Source organism: Crocodylus porosus, unplaced genomic scaffold, assembly GCF_001723895.1.
Source record: "Crocodylus porosus isolate Cpor-Errol unplaced genomic scaffold, CroPor_comp1, whole genome shotgun sequence".
In the NCBI taxonomy this organism is placed as follows: Eukaryota; Metazoa; Chordata; order Crocodylia; family Crocodylidae; genus Crocodylus; species Crocodylus porosus.
The window spans coordinates 41611602-41634577 of NW_017728947.1; the positions used below are offsets into that span (position 1 = coordinate 41611602).

The following is a 22976-nucleotide window of genomic DNA, read 5'->3' on the forward strand; positions in this document are numbered from 1 at the left end:
GCTTAGGCAAGAATGGCTCCTTGTCACATCAGGAGTGAGCAAGCAGTAACTTCTCGGTCCATCTACTCCCATTACCTGCTTGCTTATTTTTTCCTTACGAGCACCTATTTTATGTCCATAAAGATCAGCAAAAAAGTGCGCCTGCTAATCCTGTAAGAGCAACTTGCCTGGGCAATCTAACTACTTCAAAGAAGCATGGACAAGACATCCAGAGGTGGAAGATGGCCTGAATTTTGAACCAACTGCATTGCCCTGACTAACTTGGAGCTCCTGTATGTAAAGACCTAAGAAAGCAAAAGAAAATTAGGGAAGTTAAGCGCTTTTCCTTCTATTTTTATGAATAGAAATTTCCACATTTATTTTTTACTTTAAAAAGGTCAGTCAGTTGTTTTCTGTTTTGCTGGAGGTCCCTGTAGCAGACTTAGACATGCAACATGGGTGCTCTCTTGCCCTAAACTGAAAGGATGGAAGTGTTGAGAGTCTTTAAAAAGGAAGCTTTCTCCTAACCTGCTTGTCAGCTGCTCAGATTAAAAATGTTTATAAAAAGATAAAAGTGCTTTGAACAATATGAATATAACTCACTTCCCTGTTTACTAAATCAGGTTTCATGTCCATATCCATATGCAAAATCTTTGCTATGCATCTTCTAGGTCTTCAGTCAGGCACAGTCTTCCAAGGAAAGCAAGGTAGAGAAGACCAGAACTTACCATAAATAAACAGACAACTAAAACTACTTTTTAAGCCTTCTTGAAAGTGGAACACCTATGCCAGCCTATCTGCCAATACCCATCAACTTGCCAATGTGAGATCCTGTCCCTGTAGAAGATAGAGGATGACTTGCTCCAGGCTATCTATCTCTAGGAACTAATGAAGGATTATCTCCAGACTTTCCCTGATCTAGCTTGAGAGTATTCTTGTGGCAGGGAAGGGGAGAAGACAGTGTCAGTAACACAGAGTGCTGTAATTCACCTTTTTGTGCATGGGAGTGGTTCACGTTCCTGCAAGACAAAATACAACTCATCTTATTCCTTCGGGCTCAAAGACCTGACAGCAGGTTGCTCAGTGACAACTGCATGGCTACATGTGAAGTTGATGCCACATGGCTATCTGCCTCCTGGGGTTCCTCAGCATTTCTTCCCAGTGGTTCTTCTCTGTGCCAGTAGCATGCAGACCTAGACTGCACTTGCCCAGTGACTGGTTCTGCCCTCCACCCTCCTGGGTCATCATCTCCAGCTCCACAGTCGAGACGCGCAACAGCTCATGAGGCACCTCAAACATGATCATCTCATTCCAGACAGGGTTGATTTTGTGCTTTGCATGTTTTGTCTGCTTCTTCTTCAGCTTCACAGACTGATGCTTCAGTGTCACCTTGACAAACACATCTGCATGGAAAATGTAGGGGTGGGGGGAAAGACACCGTGGTGATGAATATGCAACAGGGAGAGACTAATTACAGGACGATACAAACGCAATGACTACAGATCTAAATAAAAGAACTTGAGCCATTTTTATTTGTATGCTTTTTCCCCCTCTTAAAAGTATTTTAATCTGTTTTGCTTTCTAAAAGCAAGTGGCATTTTTATAATCCCGGGCAGAAGTTAATAAACAGTTCCTGAAAATGTACTATAGAACGCAATGTTTGATACTACTGCTTTCCATTAATCCTGTCTGTAATTAGACTCTTTGTGGTCTTAACATGGGATGGTTAAAATGAGCATATGAACGTTAACTATAAATCTGCTTGTGCAGCCAGATGAAAAACATGATGCTACTCTTAATTATGGAGATGGCTTCTAGGTAATAGGATGAGGGGCATTAGATTAGATTAGATTAAACTGACTATATGGATTCCCAGTAAATCAGGCTGCACTGGTAGCATCATGTCCAATAAAAATTTACTCAGTCTCCATATTGCCATTCCTTACTCACCATTTCCCAGGAGAACTTTCAACTGTTTGGAATGGAGATTCTTGGCCTTTATGATCACAACTAGCAGCCGGTTTGCTGCTGGCAGATAGCTGATAGAAAGAAGAACCTCCCCATAGCCTGTAGATGGCACCTGGCAATCAAAAGAAGTATGAGAGGGAGGGCAAATTTTCTCTCTGCTTTTTCAAGTAATTCTCAGAGAACAGCAATGAGAGGGCAAGGGTCAGTGGTAAACTCTCAGATATACTGAATCAAGACGGAAGAATCCCCCAGTTGGCGCGACAAGAGTCTGATGAAACCAAGAAGGGTCTTGGGAGGACTCAGCTGACAGGTCCCCCAGTTCTCCTTACCAGTTAACCTGGACACAGGAGTTAACTTTTTCTTTTTTTTCATGCTGAAAAATAATTGTCTCCTACCAGTTGTTTTCAGAAAAGCATTTACTCCAAAGAATGGAACAATACAATGTCACATGAGCAGTATTCTGTGCAACAAAAATGCCTACAGAGAAATTTAGCTGCAGCCTTAGTTCCTCCCTTCCTTTAACAAAAAAAATATGGAACAGCTGCTATCTCTGTCTTTAATTACTGCCTTTGGTCTTCTGTGTCTTTTCTCAGCTACTCCTTGTGTGAAGAATTCTGGCTCAACGTAATCTTTGCCCTCTGTAATCAGAGTGTGAGATCTGCTAAACAGCAGAAAATCCCCAAAGGTATTAGATTAATATGTACTGCTAGGGTATGTAGTTGATAAACCAGATTTGGCCACTTAAAATTAGGTTTCAGTTTTTGTTTTGAATCAAAACCTCTGTACAATCAGCACTTGTGCCACTTGCTTTGCTTTGCCTTCTTGACATGTCTGCTCCCAAACCTGAGAGTGATTGTCTACTTCCCCAAGCTTCAGTATCACTAAGGAAGAGCTGTGAATGATCAAACTTCCACTTCATAGGGCCATTTCTTTTATTCCCTTCTTCCCATTAGTGACTGCCCCCTTAGCCTTCTGACCTTTCTCCCCTCTATGCTGTAGACATGTATCCCTGAGGCAGAACGGGGGGTAGTAATCACACTTTCCTTTGAAAGCAATGCCATTTTCGTAAGTAGAAAGTCAGAGGAAAGGGAGAGAATATGCCACAGATCAGACAGTGGGAAGCAAACGGGAAGTAATTATGCACTCATGTAGCATTAGCTTTTGACAGAAATCCACGTTTAGTGTGAGGTTTAATGACCCAGAAGAGTCACTGGAAGCCAATGCTAGTTGAATCAATTCCCTTGGTTTTCTCAATACCAGCTACAACCTTCAGAACAGCAAACTCCTGCCCAAGGCTTTTTTGTGCCCTCTACTCTCAGTTTTAAATGGGCTATAAATATTTCAGATTAAGTTTTCACTAGAATGGCTGCTGTTGACACAGATGAGCTCCCTATCCATGCTTTAACAGTGGACTTACTCTTTAGAACAGTGTTTTTCAACCTTTTTTCATTTGCAGACCCCTAAATAATTTCACATGGAGGTGCACACCCTTTGGAAATTTCAAATGGAGATGTGGACTCCTTTGAATTGCAGATGTGGACATTCACATACTTTTGATTGATCGTAGTCATCTTTCATGGACTCCTTAGGCATAGTCTGCAGACCCCTGAGCATTCGCAGACCACAAGTTGAAAACAACTGCTTTAGAAAATATGACTGTCAGCACTATCAGACTGGAATAACTCATACATGCACAAAGACAGAAAGTCATTACCAGGGAAATCCAAAACTCAAATAAGTAAAAAATCTTAGAGGAGACAATGTACATCTTTTTCATGAATTTAGGCAGGAAGAACAGACAGCACCCAATAAACTGTGCTCAAAACACCTTATACTAATCCTGGCCTAAATCATAATTTAGGTCAAAGGAAGCAAAAGCATGAATTTTAATCCAGTACTGAAAAGAGCCTTATCTTCACTGTAGCAAGTAGAGGTCTTCTACATGTATATCGTTCTCTCAGCATGAAAACCCAGTGGGGAAAAGGAACATGTTTTTACCTTAGTGCAGTTAGGCAAGGTCAGCTATATATCCCTCATCCAGGTTTTTCACCCACTAGTTACACTGACTACAGTACCTCATCCCCCCACTAAGATTTGACATTGAGAGAGTAGTTTCAAGCCAGCTCTCCGCAGGTGGTAACTCCTTTCCATTTTTGTTATCACAGAGAAAACGTATCTGATGGTTTGTTCTACCACACTGGGCACTTCATTTAAAGCCTCCTGTGCCTCAGCTTCCCCTTCTGCAAGTAAGAATAACTACCAGGTGTCATTAGGTAGAACCTGTGAATAATGTGTATGAAGCAGTCTGAGCTCATGAGATGGGAGATAGGAGCGATTATCATCTTTATAATTAGTAAACCAGTGGGAGGGGAGGAAGCCTGCAGCATCTACAGTTTTCATTGCTCTAACCAAGCAACAGCAATCCATACTTTTCCAAGCAGAAATGACATTGCCTGGGTAGCTGTAAGCTCCCTCCTGGGTTCTTTTATTTGTGATGGACTGTTTCAAAGAGGATGGCTTTCATATTTTTGAAGCTTTTCAAGGAAATGTCAGACTTTAAACATGTCCCAGGAACCTTGTTCCTGGATGCAGGCTGGCAAAAATTGCTCCTATCGCTTTTGATCAGCAGTCTTTCACTCCCTCATTCCCTACTGCTCTGGTTCTCGATTAATGATTCAGGACCTCTTTGTGAGCAATGTGTGTAATGGCTGGCTCTCCCAGGTCCCTGATGACGCAAATACAGCGTTCACTGCACATTTTTCAGCTCAAACTGGGGCATTGTTAACAGCCAGTGTTAAAGTTAACCTACTCCTGTCAGGGTACAAAAGAAATCAGTTTTGTCCTTACTATGTGGGCAGCTGTCTGTACAGATGGATGAAATCAGAATGACTAACATGTCTGCCAGCTTATGGTTATATTTGGATGATACCTGCTAATCACTATATACACACAGTTTCCTGGTACTTCACAGTATGTATGTATTTAACCCATTACCACTACACTGGCATAGCCCCGTACAAACCTTATACCGCTTTATGTTCCTTGGGAAGGGATTTAAGCTAAACCAACAAAGCCATTTCTATACCAGAATAAGTGCCCTCATGGAGGGTGCTGAATCCATTTAACTATGTTGATGTAACTCTGGGGTGAGTAATTATTTCGGGCTGAGGGCCGCTTACTGACTTTGGGCAAGCCATTGAGGGCCACATGACAGGCAGCCAGGGACAGATAAATATTAATTTTCTGAATTTTGGGGGGGCCCCACAGGCTGGACAGAACCACCTGGCAGGCTGCATCTGACCTGCAGGCCGCATTTTGCCCACCTTGGTATAACTGGTGAAACCTTCCTCTTTAGAGAAGGCCAGCAAAACCATCGAATAAACAGGTCATTCCTTTATTTCCTTCATACAGTACACAACCTGGTTAGTGGCTGAACAGATAAATTAGCATTATTGTAAACTGGAGTCACAGATGAGTTCTGTGATTTAAGCAAAATGAGCGTGTAGCCCTCACAAATGACAGTGCCAGGTGGTTACTTATTTTAGTGCCTGTAGCAACACTATTAGTGCTATTTCTCACTGCCTGTGTTGCCTTGCCCTGTCTGGAATTACAGTACTGATTGTCCTGCCTTCAAGTGCTCCAAACTGCTAATGGGCTATTTTTTTAAAACAATGGCAAGGGAACTTTGGGCTAGATCCTATCCCACCTATTAGACACCTAACTGGATGTAGGTGCCCAAGTGTGATCCTGTTCCATCTTGCCTGAGTCTCTGGGAAAAAAAATCACACAAAAGGCAGCAGTGCTTATTTAACTGGAATAGTTTTAACTATCTTGAGTCAGGTCTTGAAGAGCATATAGTACTTTTGAATTCAGAGGCACTGAGTAGTTGCATATCCATCATCTCTGTGAACTGGTTCAATGTAAATACAAACGAGGTTATTGTATGCTCACTGAAGTGCAGGCATATTGAAAAAAACCTCCCTTAACTTTGGCACTGAATGATTTTCTCGTTATATTGCCTGAGCTATTGCCATGCAATACCTTCTCCAGGGTCTTCAGTTTCTCCCACTGGGCTGTTCCAAAGGGTTCCCCGACCTCAGCCAGGCTCAGTTTAAGTTCCCCAACAATGCTGTGCCTAGAGAACTTATCACAGGTCCTCAAAGTAAGAGTCAGTGTCCCCTCTGGCATCTCTTCCTCGGCTACTGGAAACAGCAGAGCTTCTTCCCAGATGGTGTGAAGTGCTTTCTTCTTCAGCTCTGTCTGGGCCTCGGTGATGCCTGACTTACTCACCACAGTGCCCAATATGTAGCAGTGACTGCCAGGGTCCTGGTCCCCCATCATACTTCCATGCATAGCTAGAGGAGAAGAAAAAGGAAAAGGAAGCTTTAATTGATTGAAAGATGGTGTCACAAGGGTTAGCCTTACAAAGGATTTGGGGCCTTTGCCTCAAAGTGCATTTTATGGCTCAGAGTGCTCATAAAATGAACTAAACCATACAAAAACCCTCAAAGCACAACTAATCCTCCTGCTTTTTACAGTGGAAAGACTCTAGTCTTTGAGGCAATGTTATGGACTTCACTTAAGTGCGTACAAGAATATTATTGTCCACTGTCTTCAGGAACAACACAAGGATACTGTTATTATTGTTCTGGAGAGTCTGCATCATACTCAACTAACATGCTCAGATTCAGGGCACTGAACAAGTAGCTAGATGAGACACAACATAAGATATTCTCAGGGGCTTTAAACTTACCTTCACATCGGGGCAGAAAGAAAGCCTGTTACATTTAAAAGGGAGCAGTTAGTCACAGGAGCTATAGAGGAGGAATAAGACCTCTTAGTATATCTGCTCCATCCCTGGAGCTAACTATAGTATGCCCCTAAAGTTCATTCTTCACTCTTACATCCAGTTCATTTGCAGATGGCTTCCCAGAGAGACCATTGCACTGCTCAAAGGACTTCAGTGATCTTAGCCTGAATTTTCCCATTTATTTTATCTGAAGGGTGAAAGATCTAAAATGAAAACTATATGTGAAAAATCATTTTTGCATGTCTCCTTAAATACAGAAAAAAAATCCTATTGTCCTTCCAAGACAAAGGTTACAGTTCTGTCCTTAGGCGGGTAATGCAATAGGAGGCTTTTGGGGACCACTGGTTCTGTAGTTGTGAGCTGATTGACCTCCTGAGAGAATAGAGTAGGATCCAGTCTATGGCTGAAATACACTGACAGGAAAATCAGCAAGAGCATACATGCATATGAGGACTCACTGAACATACACTTCCACCTGAAAAAGAAATCCAGCACTACAGGTTAGCTATTAGCAGCTTGTCCAGAATGGGGGTTGCAAGTCTTTGCTTGGAAAAGTGATATCTAGGTTTGATTTGGGGCAGCTGAGGGAGCTGCTATGAAATAGATGGGATTTCTGAATTATTTACATAGCAAGTCTTACCTTCCCCATAGGATGAATGACACTACTACAGTTATCTGTCTTCATTTCAGACACAACCACAGAGCCCAGTTCTATGGCCAGCCTTATCTGGAGAGAGTTACCATACTCAGAAAGAATATGAGCATCTCCCACTTGACTTGAGCAAGGAGATTGTTGTGGTTAATGTTAGAGCTTTCTTTTCATCTGGTAGTGGGAAAATGCATATTTTAATTTCTGCTAGTTTATCTTTCAGCTGGATTTGCCTTAAGGACCCATACAGAGGGACAAAACACCTGCCTGCCACCTCCCTCGCCATGTCCCTTTAAAAGATGTCCTCTTATGTCCTCTCATTTGTGCCCTTTTAAACCTGAACAGAGTAAGATAAAACCAGATTCCCTAGTTATGTGCTTAATGCACATAAGCTGTTTCTGGTTATTGCTAAATGATGGCATGTGCATTCTTTTCAAGCAGTGAAATATCTCAGCATTTCTACTTTGAAAGCTTCCTGGGCAATAAAATGTTCCTCTGTGGGTTCTGTGAGAACGTGTTGGTTTTTACATAGGAGGCAAAGTATTTTTACAGTCAGAAAATGCCTTCTATCTTCACAGACAAAGGATGTCAATGCAAAGCCTCCGAGGAGCCTTCCAGAAGGCATGGGACTCTTGAGCCTGGAGAAGAGAAGGCTCAGGGGGGAAGACAAGGTCTAATAGTCACAAACCGCTGGAAGACTGTTTTAAGACTGGACATAAGGAAAAACTTCTTTACTGTCTGAGTTTCCAGAGTCTGGAATAGACTCCCCCCAGAAGTGGTGCAAGTACCTACTCTGGATACCTTTAAGACATGCTTGGATGCTTATGTTGCTGGAGTGATCTGACCTGCTCCTTGGGCAGGGGGCTGGACCTGATGATCTTGCAAGGTCCCTTCCAGATCTAATGTCTATGTAGTCTATGAAATGCCACACCTTCTGCTTACCTTCCAGAAATGCCACACACAGCTCAGCTTTCTGTCGGTCGTAACCAAGGGAATAGTGGAGCTCAGGGACCTGGTTACAGCTTGCTGCTCTCTCAGGATTCAGGCGCTCTGTGACACACACATCCTTTACCACACCTGGAACTGAACAAACCCCGTTAGGAAACCCTCAGCTTTCACCAGGACCAACTCTTCACCTCTTTGTATTCCTCCTTGCTTCCCTCCTTCCTGCTCCCATTTCCTTCTCCCATCCCCTCTTTGCACATCTGTCCATATCATTTGAACAAGCCTCCCATTTTTTCCTGCTCTGGGACTGCAAAAAGCTTGCCACATATTGATCACTTCTCCAGCTTCCCTCCCATTAATTCTATATGTGTTGTTGCTCTTGCACTGTTTTTCCACACGTTGCTTGAAGTATGTGGTCTCTGGGATAACAACTTTAGGGTTGCTCCCTCCCAGGATGCTAAAAATACAAAGCAGCTGGAAGGAATTCAGTCACGTTCATGATACATTCTTTCCCACACAGAAAGCCACTGCTGCCTTGGTTCACACAGTCCCTGGCTAAGCAGATGATCGTGAGACAGTGATGGGAAGTTGTGAAGCTATTTCCGCTTGCAGGATTTTTGTAGTGGGATATATTAGCCCGGCTACCACAAAGAAGGCTGTATGGGCAGGTAAGGCATCTTGCTTTGACTCTGGAAGTGTCAGTCTATGTCAAAGGCTGCCCCTGGTTGACCAACTGTTAAATGGGTGCCTGGTCATTTGGGCTGGGAAGTCAAAGGCAGCCTGATGTGATGATGGCTACATCACTCCCTTTTGTGCCGTTGGCTATGGAAGTGTGTTGTGCCTTAGCCCTGTACTGTCTGGCAGGGCAGACCTTTGACTGCCCGATCTCGAAAAACACAGCCTGCAGGATTAAAAGGACAGCCAATATTTTGGTGCTGGACATTTCTGTCTGAAGGACCAATTTTGATCAGGACAAAAATATGAGGGAAGTTGAAATCCCATCATCATGTGTCACTCATGATAAAAATCAGTGGGATATGGTATAGAAAGGAGAATTCAGATACTTAAAATAAAGCACAAGAAACTTGCGGCACAGCAGAAAGGAAGATCATGTGTGGAGCTGGTATTGCACAGGGATTAGTGCAATTGCACAAAAGTACATTAAGTGCTGTACTTGTCTCCATGGGAGCCATTTTGCTTTGGCATCCCTATCCTCCTGTTTGCCCTGTGATACCTCCAGCACAGCTGCTTCCTGGGGCATCCCCTTATTCCCTACAAGACCTGTTTCTGCAGGCAGAAGTTGGGATAATGGCTCTGTGCCCAAAAAGACAGAGAGAAACTTAATCCCTAGTGATTTCTCAAGTTAAAAATAAATCTCTCTATAAACCACACACAGACAGTATTGGGCCTTCTGGAAAATCTCCAGGAAGGTTGTATTAATGTTATAGTCGCCAGGATCAATTGTGCCGTTAAAAAGGCAGCAGGGGAGGCAAAATCAATGTGGGCACAAAACCATCTGAATTAAATGCTGCCAAATGTGAATAATTAAAATTAGATTGTCTCTAAGTTTATAAGAGTGGTTTTGAAACTATTCAGGATGCTGCTGTGTTATGCCTAGGGCTGGCTAGAAATTAAGAATCCCATTTGGTGGAAAATTTTTGAGGTTTGGGAGGTCTTTTTTCTTCAGCATCAGGACAAAAGTAAGAACTTGAAAAAATATTTCTGGGAAAAAAGCAGAGACTCTACTCTCAAAGTTCCCAAGACTCATCCTAGACCTGAGAATTTTTTCTGTTGAAGGTTTTGTTTAAATGGATATATCCCCAAAAAAGTGTTGTATTTAATTAATTGGGATTTTCTGGCCAAATGTGTAGTTAAAAAATTCTCAACGGACTCTGGTCACAGCATTGTGAATGGAACCACCCAGTGTGTTGCCATGCCCCCCTGTTACTCACCCACATTTAAAATGATGGTGGACAAAAGAAAGCTTTAAATGATTTGTAAACAGAGAACATTTATACTGGAATCCATAAGAGAAGGGAATACTGGAGCCTATCCTCATTATTTACCTCTCTTATTGTAATTTTATTTAGTCCTATGGATCAGGACACCTGGCCATCACCACAATGGTTACCAGTCTGACTAGGGAATAGTGCCATTGACTTGGACATGTACACACCATTTTGAGGGAGAACAAATAACTCCTCGTTGACTTGTATCTTCATCCTGTTCTCATCCAAAACAGTATGTTTTCCTTTAGCTGGTTCTTCAGTTGTCTTCAAGGCATAATCTGTGTAGTTGACAACTTCTGGAGAAGTCACTACTGGCTTTGGTCCATAGATGTTGGGAAATTTCAGGAGGGTCCGAGGCTGGACAGGTTCTGCAGTCTTCTTAATATTGAACTGAAAAGAGATCCAGTTGAATTATTCTTTACAAATTAAACTAACACTGCTGAGCTGTCTCTGAGTCCAGACCAAGATAAAAATGTTTGCTTTCAGACATTCTAAATGTCATTGCTACTTCTCTGCCAGAACTCGCTAGGGTTATCAATCAAGAAAATTCCCTGCCAAGCCTGTTACCCCATTTCTTGGACTTCATCTTCTTCAGATTCATCATGTGGCCAATGTCTGTTTGCAACAGAAAAAGGAAATGTTCTTACTGGTTGATGATTTCCCCTTCACAGTACTTTGAATCCTTAATTTATATGCCTATGCCACCTCCTTACTAGTCTTAAGAGACTAGAGACTGCTAAGGGAGTTGCATCTGAGCTATAATTGATATGCAGCTTCTGTTGCCTTTTTGTGTATGTCAACACGAAGATCAATTGGCTACATTTATGCATTCCTTTACCAAGCTTTTCAGATGAGGGTATACTAAGCATTACGAATATCTGGCCACTGTGAATCCTATTATTTGCAATATGGAAAACTAAGATACAATACAGCACAGGGGAAGTGGCTGACCACAGCAATCTTATACTCGTTCCTGCAATTTAAGACTAGCTCACCCAGAAACTCATCCCCTCCCCCGCCCCCCGTAAACTGCTTGGATTTTGTCATGGCTCTATGAACCAAAGCCCCAACTCCCCACTGGGGTACCTTTCTCTTGATCAAACAGGCAGACAAAATACCTTTGATAGTTTTGAAATTATACTTACACTTCCTGCTTAGAAACTCAGTATGCACTTCCTTCATGTTTACCAACTACAGCCTGCCAGCTATGATAATAGACAGACTGTTTTAACCTTCCCTTTCAGCTGGCCAGTGTTACTTGGAGTCTATCTGTCCTTAGACTCAAGGATCACAAGGGTTTGGATGGCGATTGCTTTCAAAAGTCAGTTGCTCTCTTCAGCCTCATACGCCCAGCCCCAGGAATGTAGGATTGCTCCCCTCTGTTCCTTCACCAGGATGCCAATGAAATACCAAATCTTCTCATTTCTGAGTTCAAGGAAGTGGTGGAAAACTTCTTTCACCAGTTATTGATTCCCCAAGCTATCTGTTCATTGCTTCTAGCTACTCATTTAATCCTGTGGTTACATTTAATATAAGCAGCCTATATTATGATGCTGAGTTTGCAGCTCAGAGGGCTACGGGTTGGAGCGATCACCTGGTTCAATAAACATAGGTATACCTGAATGAAAAGAACTACACAGCAGGTTCTGGAGCAGTAAGTAGCCCCTGTAGCCCCTTTGCCTTTCTCTGACTAACTAATTTAACTGAGGGATCATCTCCCAACTTCCAGCCACTGTAGTCTAAGTAAGTGTCTCCAGACTACAGCATCAACCATCATGTCTTCCCTCTTACATACCAAAATCAATTAACACTCCTCTAAAGCAAAGCGGTTATTAGCACATGATTCTGTAGTGAGTTTTTACCATTCTCTTTTCTAATCCCCCCTTTTCTGCAGCTCTTTTAACAAGTCTCTAGTGTCTTTCAGGAAATTTCACTTTCCTCCCTGACCAACAAGAAGCTGATCCTGAGGCACCCAAGGGACCTACTTGTTGACCTGGTTCTGTTTCTATTTCCAGTGCTAAGGTAGGAACCATTAACTGAGAACAGTCCAAGTCCATCTTTTCTCTTAGGTCATGAGTTTCATGGGAGTGCTCATAGATCCTAAAAATTTTGCCTCACCATGTTGTCCTGGTCCATTCAGAGTAGGGACTTGACTTGGGACTTCACTAGGCACTTGACAGTACCACACTGATGGTGATATTTGAGACAATTCCTCAGACTCACTCTGTCCCCAGTTTTTAGTACTGAAGCTCCTAGGTTCCTCTATCAAAATACAATTTTTGTTTCTGTTTCTGAATTTCTTTTGTCTCCCAGTGTCATAATCTTGATCTTTTAGTAAGTTGCCACAGATCAGCAACTTAGAACATATCCATCGACCCATTAAACAGCTGTGATGGTGACCAGCCATTTACAAAAGGTAACCTTTAATATGCCAATAACCCTCTCAGAAAGTTACCCCTACTGTCAAATGATTCCTTTAGTAGGTTTTTGTGGTCTGAACAGAACATTACACAAGGCCATTTGATAGGGGTAAGTAGGGCTTGATGTATTGTGCCAGAAGTCCCAATCCTCAGCAAACTGCTTAAATTCAGAACCAGAGAACCAAGGCCCATTTTCACTAAAAACTTCCTCTGAAGTCCCATGGCTTGCAAATATGGCCTTCAGGATGGATATCACTGACTTCTCAGTCATACTAGACAAAGTGCATACTTCTGGCTACAGGGAGTAAAAGTCAGTAGCTATTAAAAAAGTTTTTGATTTCTATGTAAGTAAAACAATACCAACCTTTTCATATACCCCGGATAGAATCGAGTGAAATTGTAGGAGCTTGGCCTGCTGATGTAGCTGAAACTTTAAATAAGTGTGACAGTTTTCTACTATGTTTGCAATGTCATTATTGATTCTGGGCCACCACCTCACTTTGTGATGCTTGGTTTTATATTTCTCGATTCCTAAATAGCCTATGTGGATCTTCTGCAGCACTTTCTTATGAGACTCCTCCATATCACCAACTTACTGCCTTTTACCACCAAAAGTTCATGTCTACAACTCCAGTAATTTGTTATCTCTATGTTCCACTGACTTTGGGACCCTGGCCAACCTGGCCAACCTTTAACTATCATTTTTTCATGAGTCTCAATGAGTTGTCCTTCTCCATTTCTATTTTTATTTGCTGAAGTTTCCTCTCTGCTACACAGAGCAACTTGACAATCAAGTCTACATAAGCTTGCACTTCTGTCTCAGAGGTCTTTTCTGGTTTCATAGCCAAATGTATATCTCTAGAAAGTGCACCTGCAGTAATCATAAATGTATCTGATAGATAGATCACAATTAAGTTATACTTCTGCAGCTTGAGCACCATTCTTTGAATCCTCAAAGTATAGTCATTTAATGGCTTGTTAAACAATGCTATCAGGAGTTTGTGGTCTGTTTCCATATATGCTGTCTGGCCATAGATATATTGGTGAAATATCTCACAGGCAAACAATATTCCCAGTAACTTCTTGCCAATCTGTGCATATCTGGTTTCTGTCTTGGTATTGGATCTGGAAGCATATGCCACTGGTTGCCAGTCATCATTATATTTTTCCAAAATTGCTGCACTGACCCATGACTGAGACTCCTCCAGCAATTTTTATAGGTTTTCCAGCTGTAGAGAATTTCAGTACAGGCTCTTGCATTAACTGTTGCTTCAGCACAAACCGTGGTACTTCCTATTCTGCATTCCAGCACTATTCATTTCTATTCTTGAGGAGTATCCTTAATGGTGTCGTTTTTGCTGATAAATTTGGTATGAATTTGCCCAGAAAGTTTACCACACCAGGAAACTTCAGCATCTCTGTCTTTATAATTTCATAGTTTCATAGTTTCTAGGGTTGGAAGGGACCTGAGCAGATCATCAAAGTCTGACCCCCTGCCATGGCAGGAAAGAGTACTGGGGTCAAATGACCCCAGCAAGGTGTACATCTAGCCTCCTCTTAAAGTCCCCCAGGGTCTTTGACTGGGGACATGGCATCTTTTCAATGTCTTTAATTTTTGCCTTGGCAGGTTTCACTCCTTTGTCGTAGATGATATCCTCTACAAAAATCAGACCAGTGATATCAAGCATGCACTTTGTTCTATTCAATTTCAAATTTGCAATTCTAGTGGTCTCCAACACTTTCTGAAGATTGCAATCATATTCTTCTTTGGTGGAGCCCCATATAATAATATCAGTCAGAAAGATGTCCATCAATCACAAAGGTGTCCAGGAATATGCATAAATCATACATATGGTTTTACGATACATGTTGGGGTCAGAGGAGATACAAAAGGTAGATGTTAAAATCTTTACTTTCCAAAGGGAGTGTTAAATGTACATAATATAGAGCTTTTCAAAAATGAATTTCAGCTGCCAAAATCCTGAGGCAGCATCCAATTTACTGAAAAATCATACATTTGCACCTTGAGCCATAATTTCTTCTCTAGTTAGGAATTTAAAATGTTCTCATTTGATAGTCTTGTTGAGGTGCCTCTGATCCAGGCATATATATATATGTGACCATTATTTTTCTCCACAATAATTAAAGAGATTACCCATTCTGTAGGCTCCTGAATTTTCTGTGTCACTTGTAATGCTTCCATTCCTGCTAACTCCACCTTGAGTCTATCACAGAGAGCAAAATGCATGGATGAATAAAGGGAGGGACTTGCTCATTTTTCTGAATTACATGTTCACCTGGCAAGCAATCCAGCTCTTCAAATAAATCCTTATACTTTGAGATCATATTCTTAGGCTGTGGCTTCTTGTGATGTGGTGATAGATGTTGTAGTTTGGGGTTGCTACCCTACTTAGACTACAGAGGTTGATAATTGGGAGATGGCCCCTCAGTTAAGTTAAAGATGGACATAGAGCCTGCAGTGGTTGCTTACTACTCCAGAATACAACCTATCATACAGTTTTTCTCATCTAGGTATACCTGTGTTTATTAAGCCCAGTGATCACATGGTGTCAGCCAAATGTGGATCCTGAGGGGGAGTGCAGTGGTGCAGTTGTACTTCTTCCCCTTTGATTCCTCCTCCACCCAAAACTTCAAGCCAAATGCTTGAGAGGGGTAGCAGAATTTCTTTTCAGGCAGTGCTGAGATAGTCAGTTGGTTTCATGGTTCATTATTATTTCCCTGATTACTGCTCATCACTCTTTATGGCACAGGTGTTAATGACCCTCTATCCTTTTCAAAGGTCTTGATGTTCCTCTATTCAAATTATCCTTTCTTCCAAAATTTTGCTACCAGTTATCCCTGGTAAAGTCTGTATTCTATGTCACAGCCCAGCAGATAGTTTTAAGCTCTAGCTGAAAACCTTAACTCTGTCATGGTAATATTATGTCAGGTAACACTAACTCAGCTGTAGAAATGGCTGACAGTGAAATATTGTAGGCACACCATCTGTTCTACCTTTTTCTAAATCCTAGATCTGCCCATGGTGTCAGGACTAGTGAGTGAGAAAGAACTTGAAAGAATTTGAGTTCCAAACTGAAAAAGAAGCCAGAAACTGAGAGCAAGTGGACGAACACAGTGATATGGAAAGACAAGGACTGCTGTAAGTGATCTGCCTACACAGTTAAGTAACAGGACCACTATACACGTACATTCTGCAACCTCCACCTCCCATTCTGATGTTGGGCAAGAAAGCAGAGAACTGGAAGGCATTCCTACAAAGATTTGAATGGTACCTATCAGTCAGTGGGAGAAGTTGACATCAAGTAGGACTGTGTGATCAGACTAATTTTGTTTTCCATCTTTCTTGCAGTCATTAAGATGGTCATCCATGACCATCTGCCACATGGCACTGGCAATGAGTACAGGATGGATGGTAATCTTTTCAATCTCTCCTGCCTTCCTGCCAAAACCAAAGTTACTTCAGCCTCAATTGTGGAACTTTAGTATTCCAGTGATTGTGCTGTCATTGCATATACAGAGAAGGACCTACAAATGGTCCTTAACTGCTTCTCCCAATCATACTAGTGCCTGGACCTGACTCTTAACATTGGAAAAACAGAGGTGCTTCACCAGGTTACTCTGGACCAATCAACTCCCCCAGCAAAGATCCTCATTAATGGACAGGAGCTAGAGAATGCCGAACACTTTGCATGCCTTGGCAGCCGTCTCTCAAAAAACTTCCCACCAAAAACAAATTTAAAAAAAATTAATTTGATACCTCAGTCTGAGAAGAAACCTCCTGAAAGACCCATAGAGCCTAGCTTAAAAGAGCTGCAGAAAAGGGAGAATTGGAAAGTGAGTGGTAGAGGCTCAGTGCCGAATGACGTGCTAGTAACCTCTCGTCTGTAAGTGAGTATTAATGGAGTTTTATGTTAATTTATTTTTGTACTTTTGTTAAGAGTGGAGAGGTAATTATAGAAATTATAATTTATAACTGCTCCTAACAGAAAATGGAAGGAGTTGGGAATTTGAAGATGGTCTTTCCAGGAGTAGCTAGGCAAGAGTCAGTTAGTGAGAGAAAGACTGAGTCTGCAGATGTTGCACAGTGCTCCACAGATTAAAGTGTATTGTTCTTCTCATTCACTTATACCTGTCCTTATTGAATCCAGTGATCACTACATCAGTGGCTTTGTTTCACAGTGAAAACAGCAGTGTCTTTATAAAATGAGGTGTAGCCTAACAGGGCACTGGACTGCAAATCAGAAAACCTAGGCTGTAGTGTCTTCTTTGCTACTGCCCTGGCATGCAATCTTGGCCAATTTGCATCACCTCTGCTTCCTTCCAACCTATTGTTCACCATGTCACTTTGGACTGTAAGCCCTTTGCATGAGACAAGGCTTTCTACTACGTCAGTGCACTGTCTAGAGTAGGGGTGGGCAAAATGCAGTCTGGGGACTGGATGCGGCTTGCCAGGCCATTCTATCCAGCCTGCGGAGCCTCTAAAAAATGTAGACAATTAATATTTATCTTCCTCTGGCTGCCTAACATGCGGCCCTTGATGGCTTGCCAAAACTCAGTAAGTGGCCCTCTGCTCAAAATAATTGCCCGCCCCTGGTCTAGTGCAATGCATCTCCTCTCTGCATACTTAATTGAACCCTACACATGCTGTAGGACAGATCACAGGACCTTATCAGCAGTGCCTGAGAGAGAGGATCTGGAATTCAAAGGAGGCCTGAGTCACATAGCTGAGATCTAAATTTTAGGACTACTAGGAGCTTGGTTTTCTGTTTTGCTGATCGTACAGAGAGGGAACATGTCTGGAATGAGGATAGACCCGCCTATGTTTTGGACCTGCCTCCCACGGAACACTCACAGCAGTATATCAGTACTGTCCTGTATATGATGGGTATTTTTGCTACACCTCATTTCATTCCCTTTGAATCATAAGGCATTGGCCCCTGATCCTAGTTCTGATACAACACTCATCAGTGCAGAACAAATTCAGGTAAAATTTTCTCTGTTAAATGAAATGGTATTTTAATGTGATTGGCCAGAGCTCATGCTCTTATCATTCCAGCCTGTGGGTGGTTCACAGAAGTGGAATCAACAAGGGGAAACAGAAGGACAGTGAAAAATGTGTATCCATGTTCCCAGCAATGTGGAATTGTCTGCTCACTTGGCAGAGGCTCTGTCCTTTGTGGAGGAGAAGCTAGTAAAGTTCTTTCAGCGGGACATTGCATTCCACCCCCACCTCCAACCTAACCATAACTCCCAGCTCGGGAGAATTTAAATCATTCTTTGTAAACACATGCTTGGACTGAACAATGGAAAGGTGCAGGGCCTGCCTAGGAGCCTGCCCCTGCCACTCAGCAAATTTGCATTAAAGCACTTAGAAAGCCTTGCACGAAAGACAATGTGCAAATGTAAAATGTTGTTTCATTCTGATCTTGCTGTCCTAGATGATTCTCTTGCCCCAGTAATTGCCAGACCATTTCGTGTTAAGCTTAAACTGAGAGGGAGCAAGAAAACCTTCTTAATTGTAATGAATGCTTTCTTTTTTCATTAGTTACTTTGTTTCCTATTAATAATGAATGCAGATGAAGCCCTGGGGAAAGCTTTCATCTGGGTTAGGACACTTTGCCCCCAGATTGCATGTCCTTAGGGAAGAGTACCATTCTTCAAAGAGCAGACAATAAAGTGAAAAAAAACAATCCCGGACCTTGATTTTTAGCCACCCCCCACCCCCAGCCTGTGGTGCTCAGAGAATTAGTGTCATAGCCATTAGCCATGGAAAAGAACTAATTGGGTCACTGACTCTGTCTCTCCAGGCAGCCAGGGCAGCATTGTTCACCAGTGCCCATTAACTAGTGCTTGCTTCACCCTAGCTTTATGACTTCCAGCCTATGATCTTCAAAAGCAATTCACCCCTACGCAGAAGACAAGATCTGGTCTGAAATGACACTTTGGCTTATATAAGCCTTGTGCAGGCAGCCTGCAGAAGAGTGAAAAAGGGGTCAGCCTTGGAGATTTTTAAGCCCCAAGTCTGGAAATTCCTTGAAATCACAGGTTGTTAAGTTCAACTTTTCATTTTCTAAAGAATTTTTTTTTAAATGAGCTTGTTCTGTGCAGGACATGGGAATCTCTAACTGCTCTCTTAACAAAAAAATAAAGGTTCTGTGTGCACTTGTGCTAATTTTTGAAAGCAGGGTATGGGTCTGCCCTGATAGCTCTGGCCAACGTCTCTTCTCCCTTCCCCTTTATAAGATGTGGACTCTGTAGCAGCCGTCCGTCCAACTGGCTGTAACCCACCACACCAAAGGTGGTTGCATGTCAGTGTTGTTATATGTCTCTAGCATGGAAAGCATTTAGGGATGATAGATGCTATACAAACATGACGTATCATGATTACTAGGACTTTTTTTCTTTCTAGAAGCCAGGCACGATCAGCACACAAAAACTAACAGCTCCACTGGGTTTACACATTACCCTAGTCTGTCTGCTCTGCAGAATTAGAGATGAAAGACATATGCAAACACAGTAGGGACCAAACCACCCCCTCTTCCAAATGCATCTGCTTCTGTTTATTATGCATGCTGCCAGCTCCGCTTCTCAAGTGCTGTCAGCTAATGCAGTCATATAGTATTGCCTGTGGAAAGTTCCCTTTACAAATCAAATTTCAACAGCAATGTCTTAAATAAAGCAATGAGCAGGAAAATTCAGTCAGTTCAGCATAAAATATGGGAAATGAGATAGACCTAAATTAGTTGCTAGACTGATGACAAGCCTTTTATGTCCCTCCCTGACATCAATTGAACACCGTACCAGATTATTACCTTGATTGAACGTGTGTCTTATTGCCAAAGAATCTGTGTCTTTACCGTGTCCTATCCTCTGATACTTCTTCAAAATGACAGTACAAAAGCCACTTGTTCTGAAGATATACCTTTATGTTTGTATGAGCTATAATTGTGTTCATAGATGCCTTTCATAACCCAGGGGCTTCCTTGATACCATAATAGTGTATAAAGTGTACACTATTCACTATCTACCTTCCCCTCTCTTTGGCATCTGTACTGTATATATCTGAATCTGAGACTGACAAGCATCAATAATTAGGTGTTCCAAACACTGACTAGGTTACACCATGAATTTAAGTCATTTTCCATCACTGCTTAAGAAATTAAGAAAAACGAAAAATCCAGTACACAGTATAACAAACATACACATGATATACAATACTTTAATGACATAAATATAGGTTGGAACTCTATCTTTGTAATTAATATGGCCAAATTTTAATCAAAAACTTCTTAACAGATCACATCTCCTGGCAATTGGATCTTTTTAATTAGGAAAAAAACCAAACCTAGCAAACATATGGAATATGGGAACTAAAGACATTTTGCATATTTGGTGACAGAATGCTTTGTTCATTCTACAGGCAGTATTAAGCCAGAATGTTTGCTAAGAGATAAGTGCTTCACATGCAGAAAGCCCATAGTGCTAAAAAATATTGATGACCAACATGCATCTACCCTGGAGAATTCAGGTGGAAATAATGTTACAAGAGCTGGGTAAATAATAAGATATTTGTCAAGTTCTTTATTAAAATATTGCAAAATCGGCTAAGGGAAAAAATATTTTCTCAGCCTGATCCTATGATCTTACTGGCATCATGAGCATAATTTGACCTTACGGGGAGCTCGGGGTTCTTTGGAACATGTATAATGGAGCCTTAAAGGGAAAGCTACAGATATGTATTAATACTTTGCCTGGGCTTTGGATAAAGCCTCTCCCAAGAGATAATTATGGAAAGTCGGTCAGTTTTAGGATGATGACATAACAAAGTTTAAATCAGTTAAAAGAAAAAAAATTGTGTTAAACAAGTAGGAAGAGGATAATAATGAAATGCTCAATACATTGACAAGATGGAAATGTGGGTGAAAGATGACATACAGGATAACATTTTAGAGTGAGGTTTTTCAAGGCTGCCTGGAGGTAGAGAGATCCATTTATCATTTAAATGGTAAACTATGCAAATCTCAGCCTTGTTACACAAGAGTTTGCTGGAAAAATCAGAGGGCAATTAGTTTGGATAGCCAAGGCTAGTGAGGAAGTGGAGACACGCCTAACAGAAACGGGGAACTGGGAATACATTAGCAGGTGAAATTCTTAATAAATAAATGCAAACAGCTAATGAAAGGCACATGTCACACTACTTATCAGGCACATTGAAGGATTCAGAAATGGTCATAATACCTCAAGTAAGAGTTCAAATTCAATAATCTGCTCAATAGCTGGTGGACGCACAAAGGAATAAAACAAAACAAACAATTCTAGTGCCAGCAGACATATATCCCTCCCCACCACCTCACCACACACACATGCTATATGATCTTTTGTTATCTTTTAGCAGAACACACTGCAGTAGAAATATGACAAGATTAGATCTATTTTCTTTGGAAAGAATAAGAGTAAGTGGCTATTACTGAGATGCTGAATACCTAATAATGAATGGAACAAAGACAGCCAACTAGGACTCCTACTACACTGTTCAATACTACAAAAATAATAGTGCACTCTATGTGATTGAAAGGCAAATAAATAAAAATTGTGTCATCCAGTGTAGCATGTCCATATGGAACCAGCTGCTTTAGAAGATTACTAAGAGAAGTGACATAATAAGAATGAAAAAGACTTAAGGTAACATATAAATAACAATGGCACCTAAGGTAACAACAACCAAAATAAAACTTTCAGTGATTGCTGGCCTTATAGTTCAAGCTAAGGACAAAATCAACTAGGAAAACCAATTGAAAATGAGACAGCAGACCATTGTAAGCTGTATTTTGAGGTTTTATATTTACACTTTCCAATAATCCATCTGGCATTAGGTATGGGTACTTATAGGACACAGGAGTAAATTGTTTGTTGGTCTGTTCCATCCTGGCAATTTCTGTGCATCGAATGTGGTCGAATCCTCCTAGTAATTAACTAAGATCACGCAGGGTGTCTGACATTAGTAGCACTTTGCACCTGCTGCTTGAGTACATGCACAAGAAACAGAAAACACAGTTCACAAGAGGATGAGATAGTAAACTCTGCATTTAAGGGTCTTGCTAGATTTTCATTATAAGCTTCATTCTGACACATTGTCCTAACTTTTCCCCAAGCTTAATCTGTTTCCCATCCAGAGAAGGATTATTTCCATAATAAACATCCTTATATAGAAGTCCTTCCACTCCACTGCAGCAACTATAGGTGCCTGTGTGTGCAGCTGAACATGGGTAGCTATAATGAAAAATTTTGGTAGTATTACTCTGTGCCTATTATTCCCATTGCTGTCTTCTTAGGGCATCTTAGTAGCATCCAAGTTTCTGTTTTAGCCACCTGATTTACCTTATGACCTAACCTGACATCTCAAGAGGGATTTCAAATCTTCTCAGTTTTTTTGCCACTAGCAGTTTTCATGCTGGCAAAATGACAGCTGTCTAAATCCCTCCTCCTCCCATTGAAAAATTGTTACATCCTGAATTCTACAAAACAAATAGGATGTCTTAAATCACATGCCAGGCAGTCTAGCACAGAAGTTGCATTCCCACCCTCTGCAGTTAAAGAAAAGTGGCAGAAAAAATAGAGAGACTGGTTTACCTGCTGGACTGGCTGAAGCACGCTGGGCTTAGCATTTTCCAGGTCCTCATCTTGGTCCTTTCCTGAGAGTCCTTTCCTAGGCTGCCTGCTTTTGCAAAAGCAGGTGAGACCACAAAGGGCAAGGATGCTAGTAGCAGTCCCCAGAGTGGCTCCCAGAGCTATTACTGGAGCAGACAAAACCATTGTCCTGGGCTACACAAAAATAACACAAGAATCAGGCAATTCTGCTGCTTCTCAAGTGTGGTATATCACAGTTGTTCGCTCTCAGTGTTTAGCTTGGTTTCATTCTCTTCTGAAGAACAAAAAAGATTTCCTGTAGCAGCAGGGAAAAGAAGTGACTAAAGGACAGAAATAGATTATTCCAGCTTTGCTAGGCAATGAGACAGCCTCTCTCACCTGCAGATGATTCTGGCTTATGCTCCAGATCAGGTAGAGGAAAGCAGAGGAAACAGTGTTTATAGTGTCTGTAATCCCTTTAAGGCAGCAAACAGGCAGTTTTCAACAAAGCTTGATCTTCAGCTCCACTGGGGAAAGTCTGATGTGTG

The 22976-nt window shown here is 41.6% G+C and overlaps 1 protein-coding gene across 2 annotated transcripts; it reads right to left on the reverse strand.

Annotated features, from left to right (window-relative positions):
* Window positions 1–337: 337 nt before the first annotated feature.
* On the reverse strand, window positions 338–22976 carry SYT13 (synaptotagmin 13). 2 transcript variants are annotated; one of them, XM_019552206.1, is made up of 6 exons: window positions 22432–22976; window positions 10528–10750; window positions 8349–8489; window positions 5989–6302; window positions 1930–2059; window positions 338–1382 (listed from the first exon to the last, which is right to left on the reverse strand). In XM_019552206.1, exons 1-6 carry the CDS (start codon window positions 22612–22614, stop codon window positions 1078–1080), a joined length of 1296 nt encoding a protein of 431 aa, XP_019407751.1. In that variant the 5' UTR covers window positions 22615–22976; the 3' UTR covers window positions 338–1077. The 2 variants fall into 2 exon arrangements, with proteins under 2 accessions (XP_019407751.1, XP_019407752.1); XM_019552207.1 differs by having other exon boundaries at window positions 22828–22906.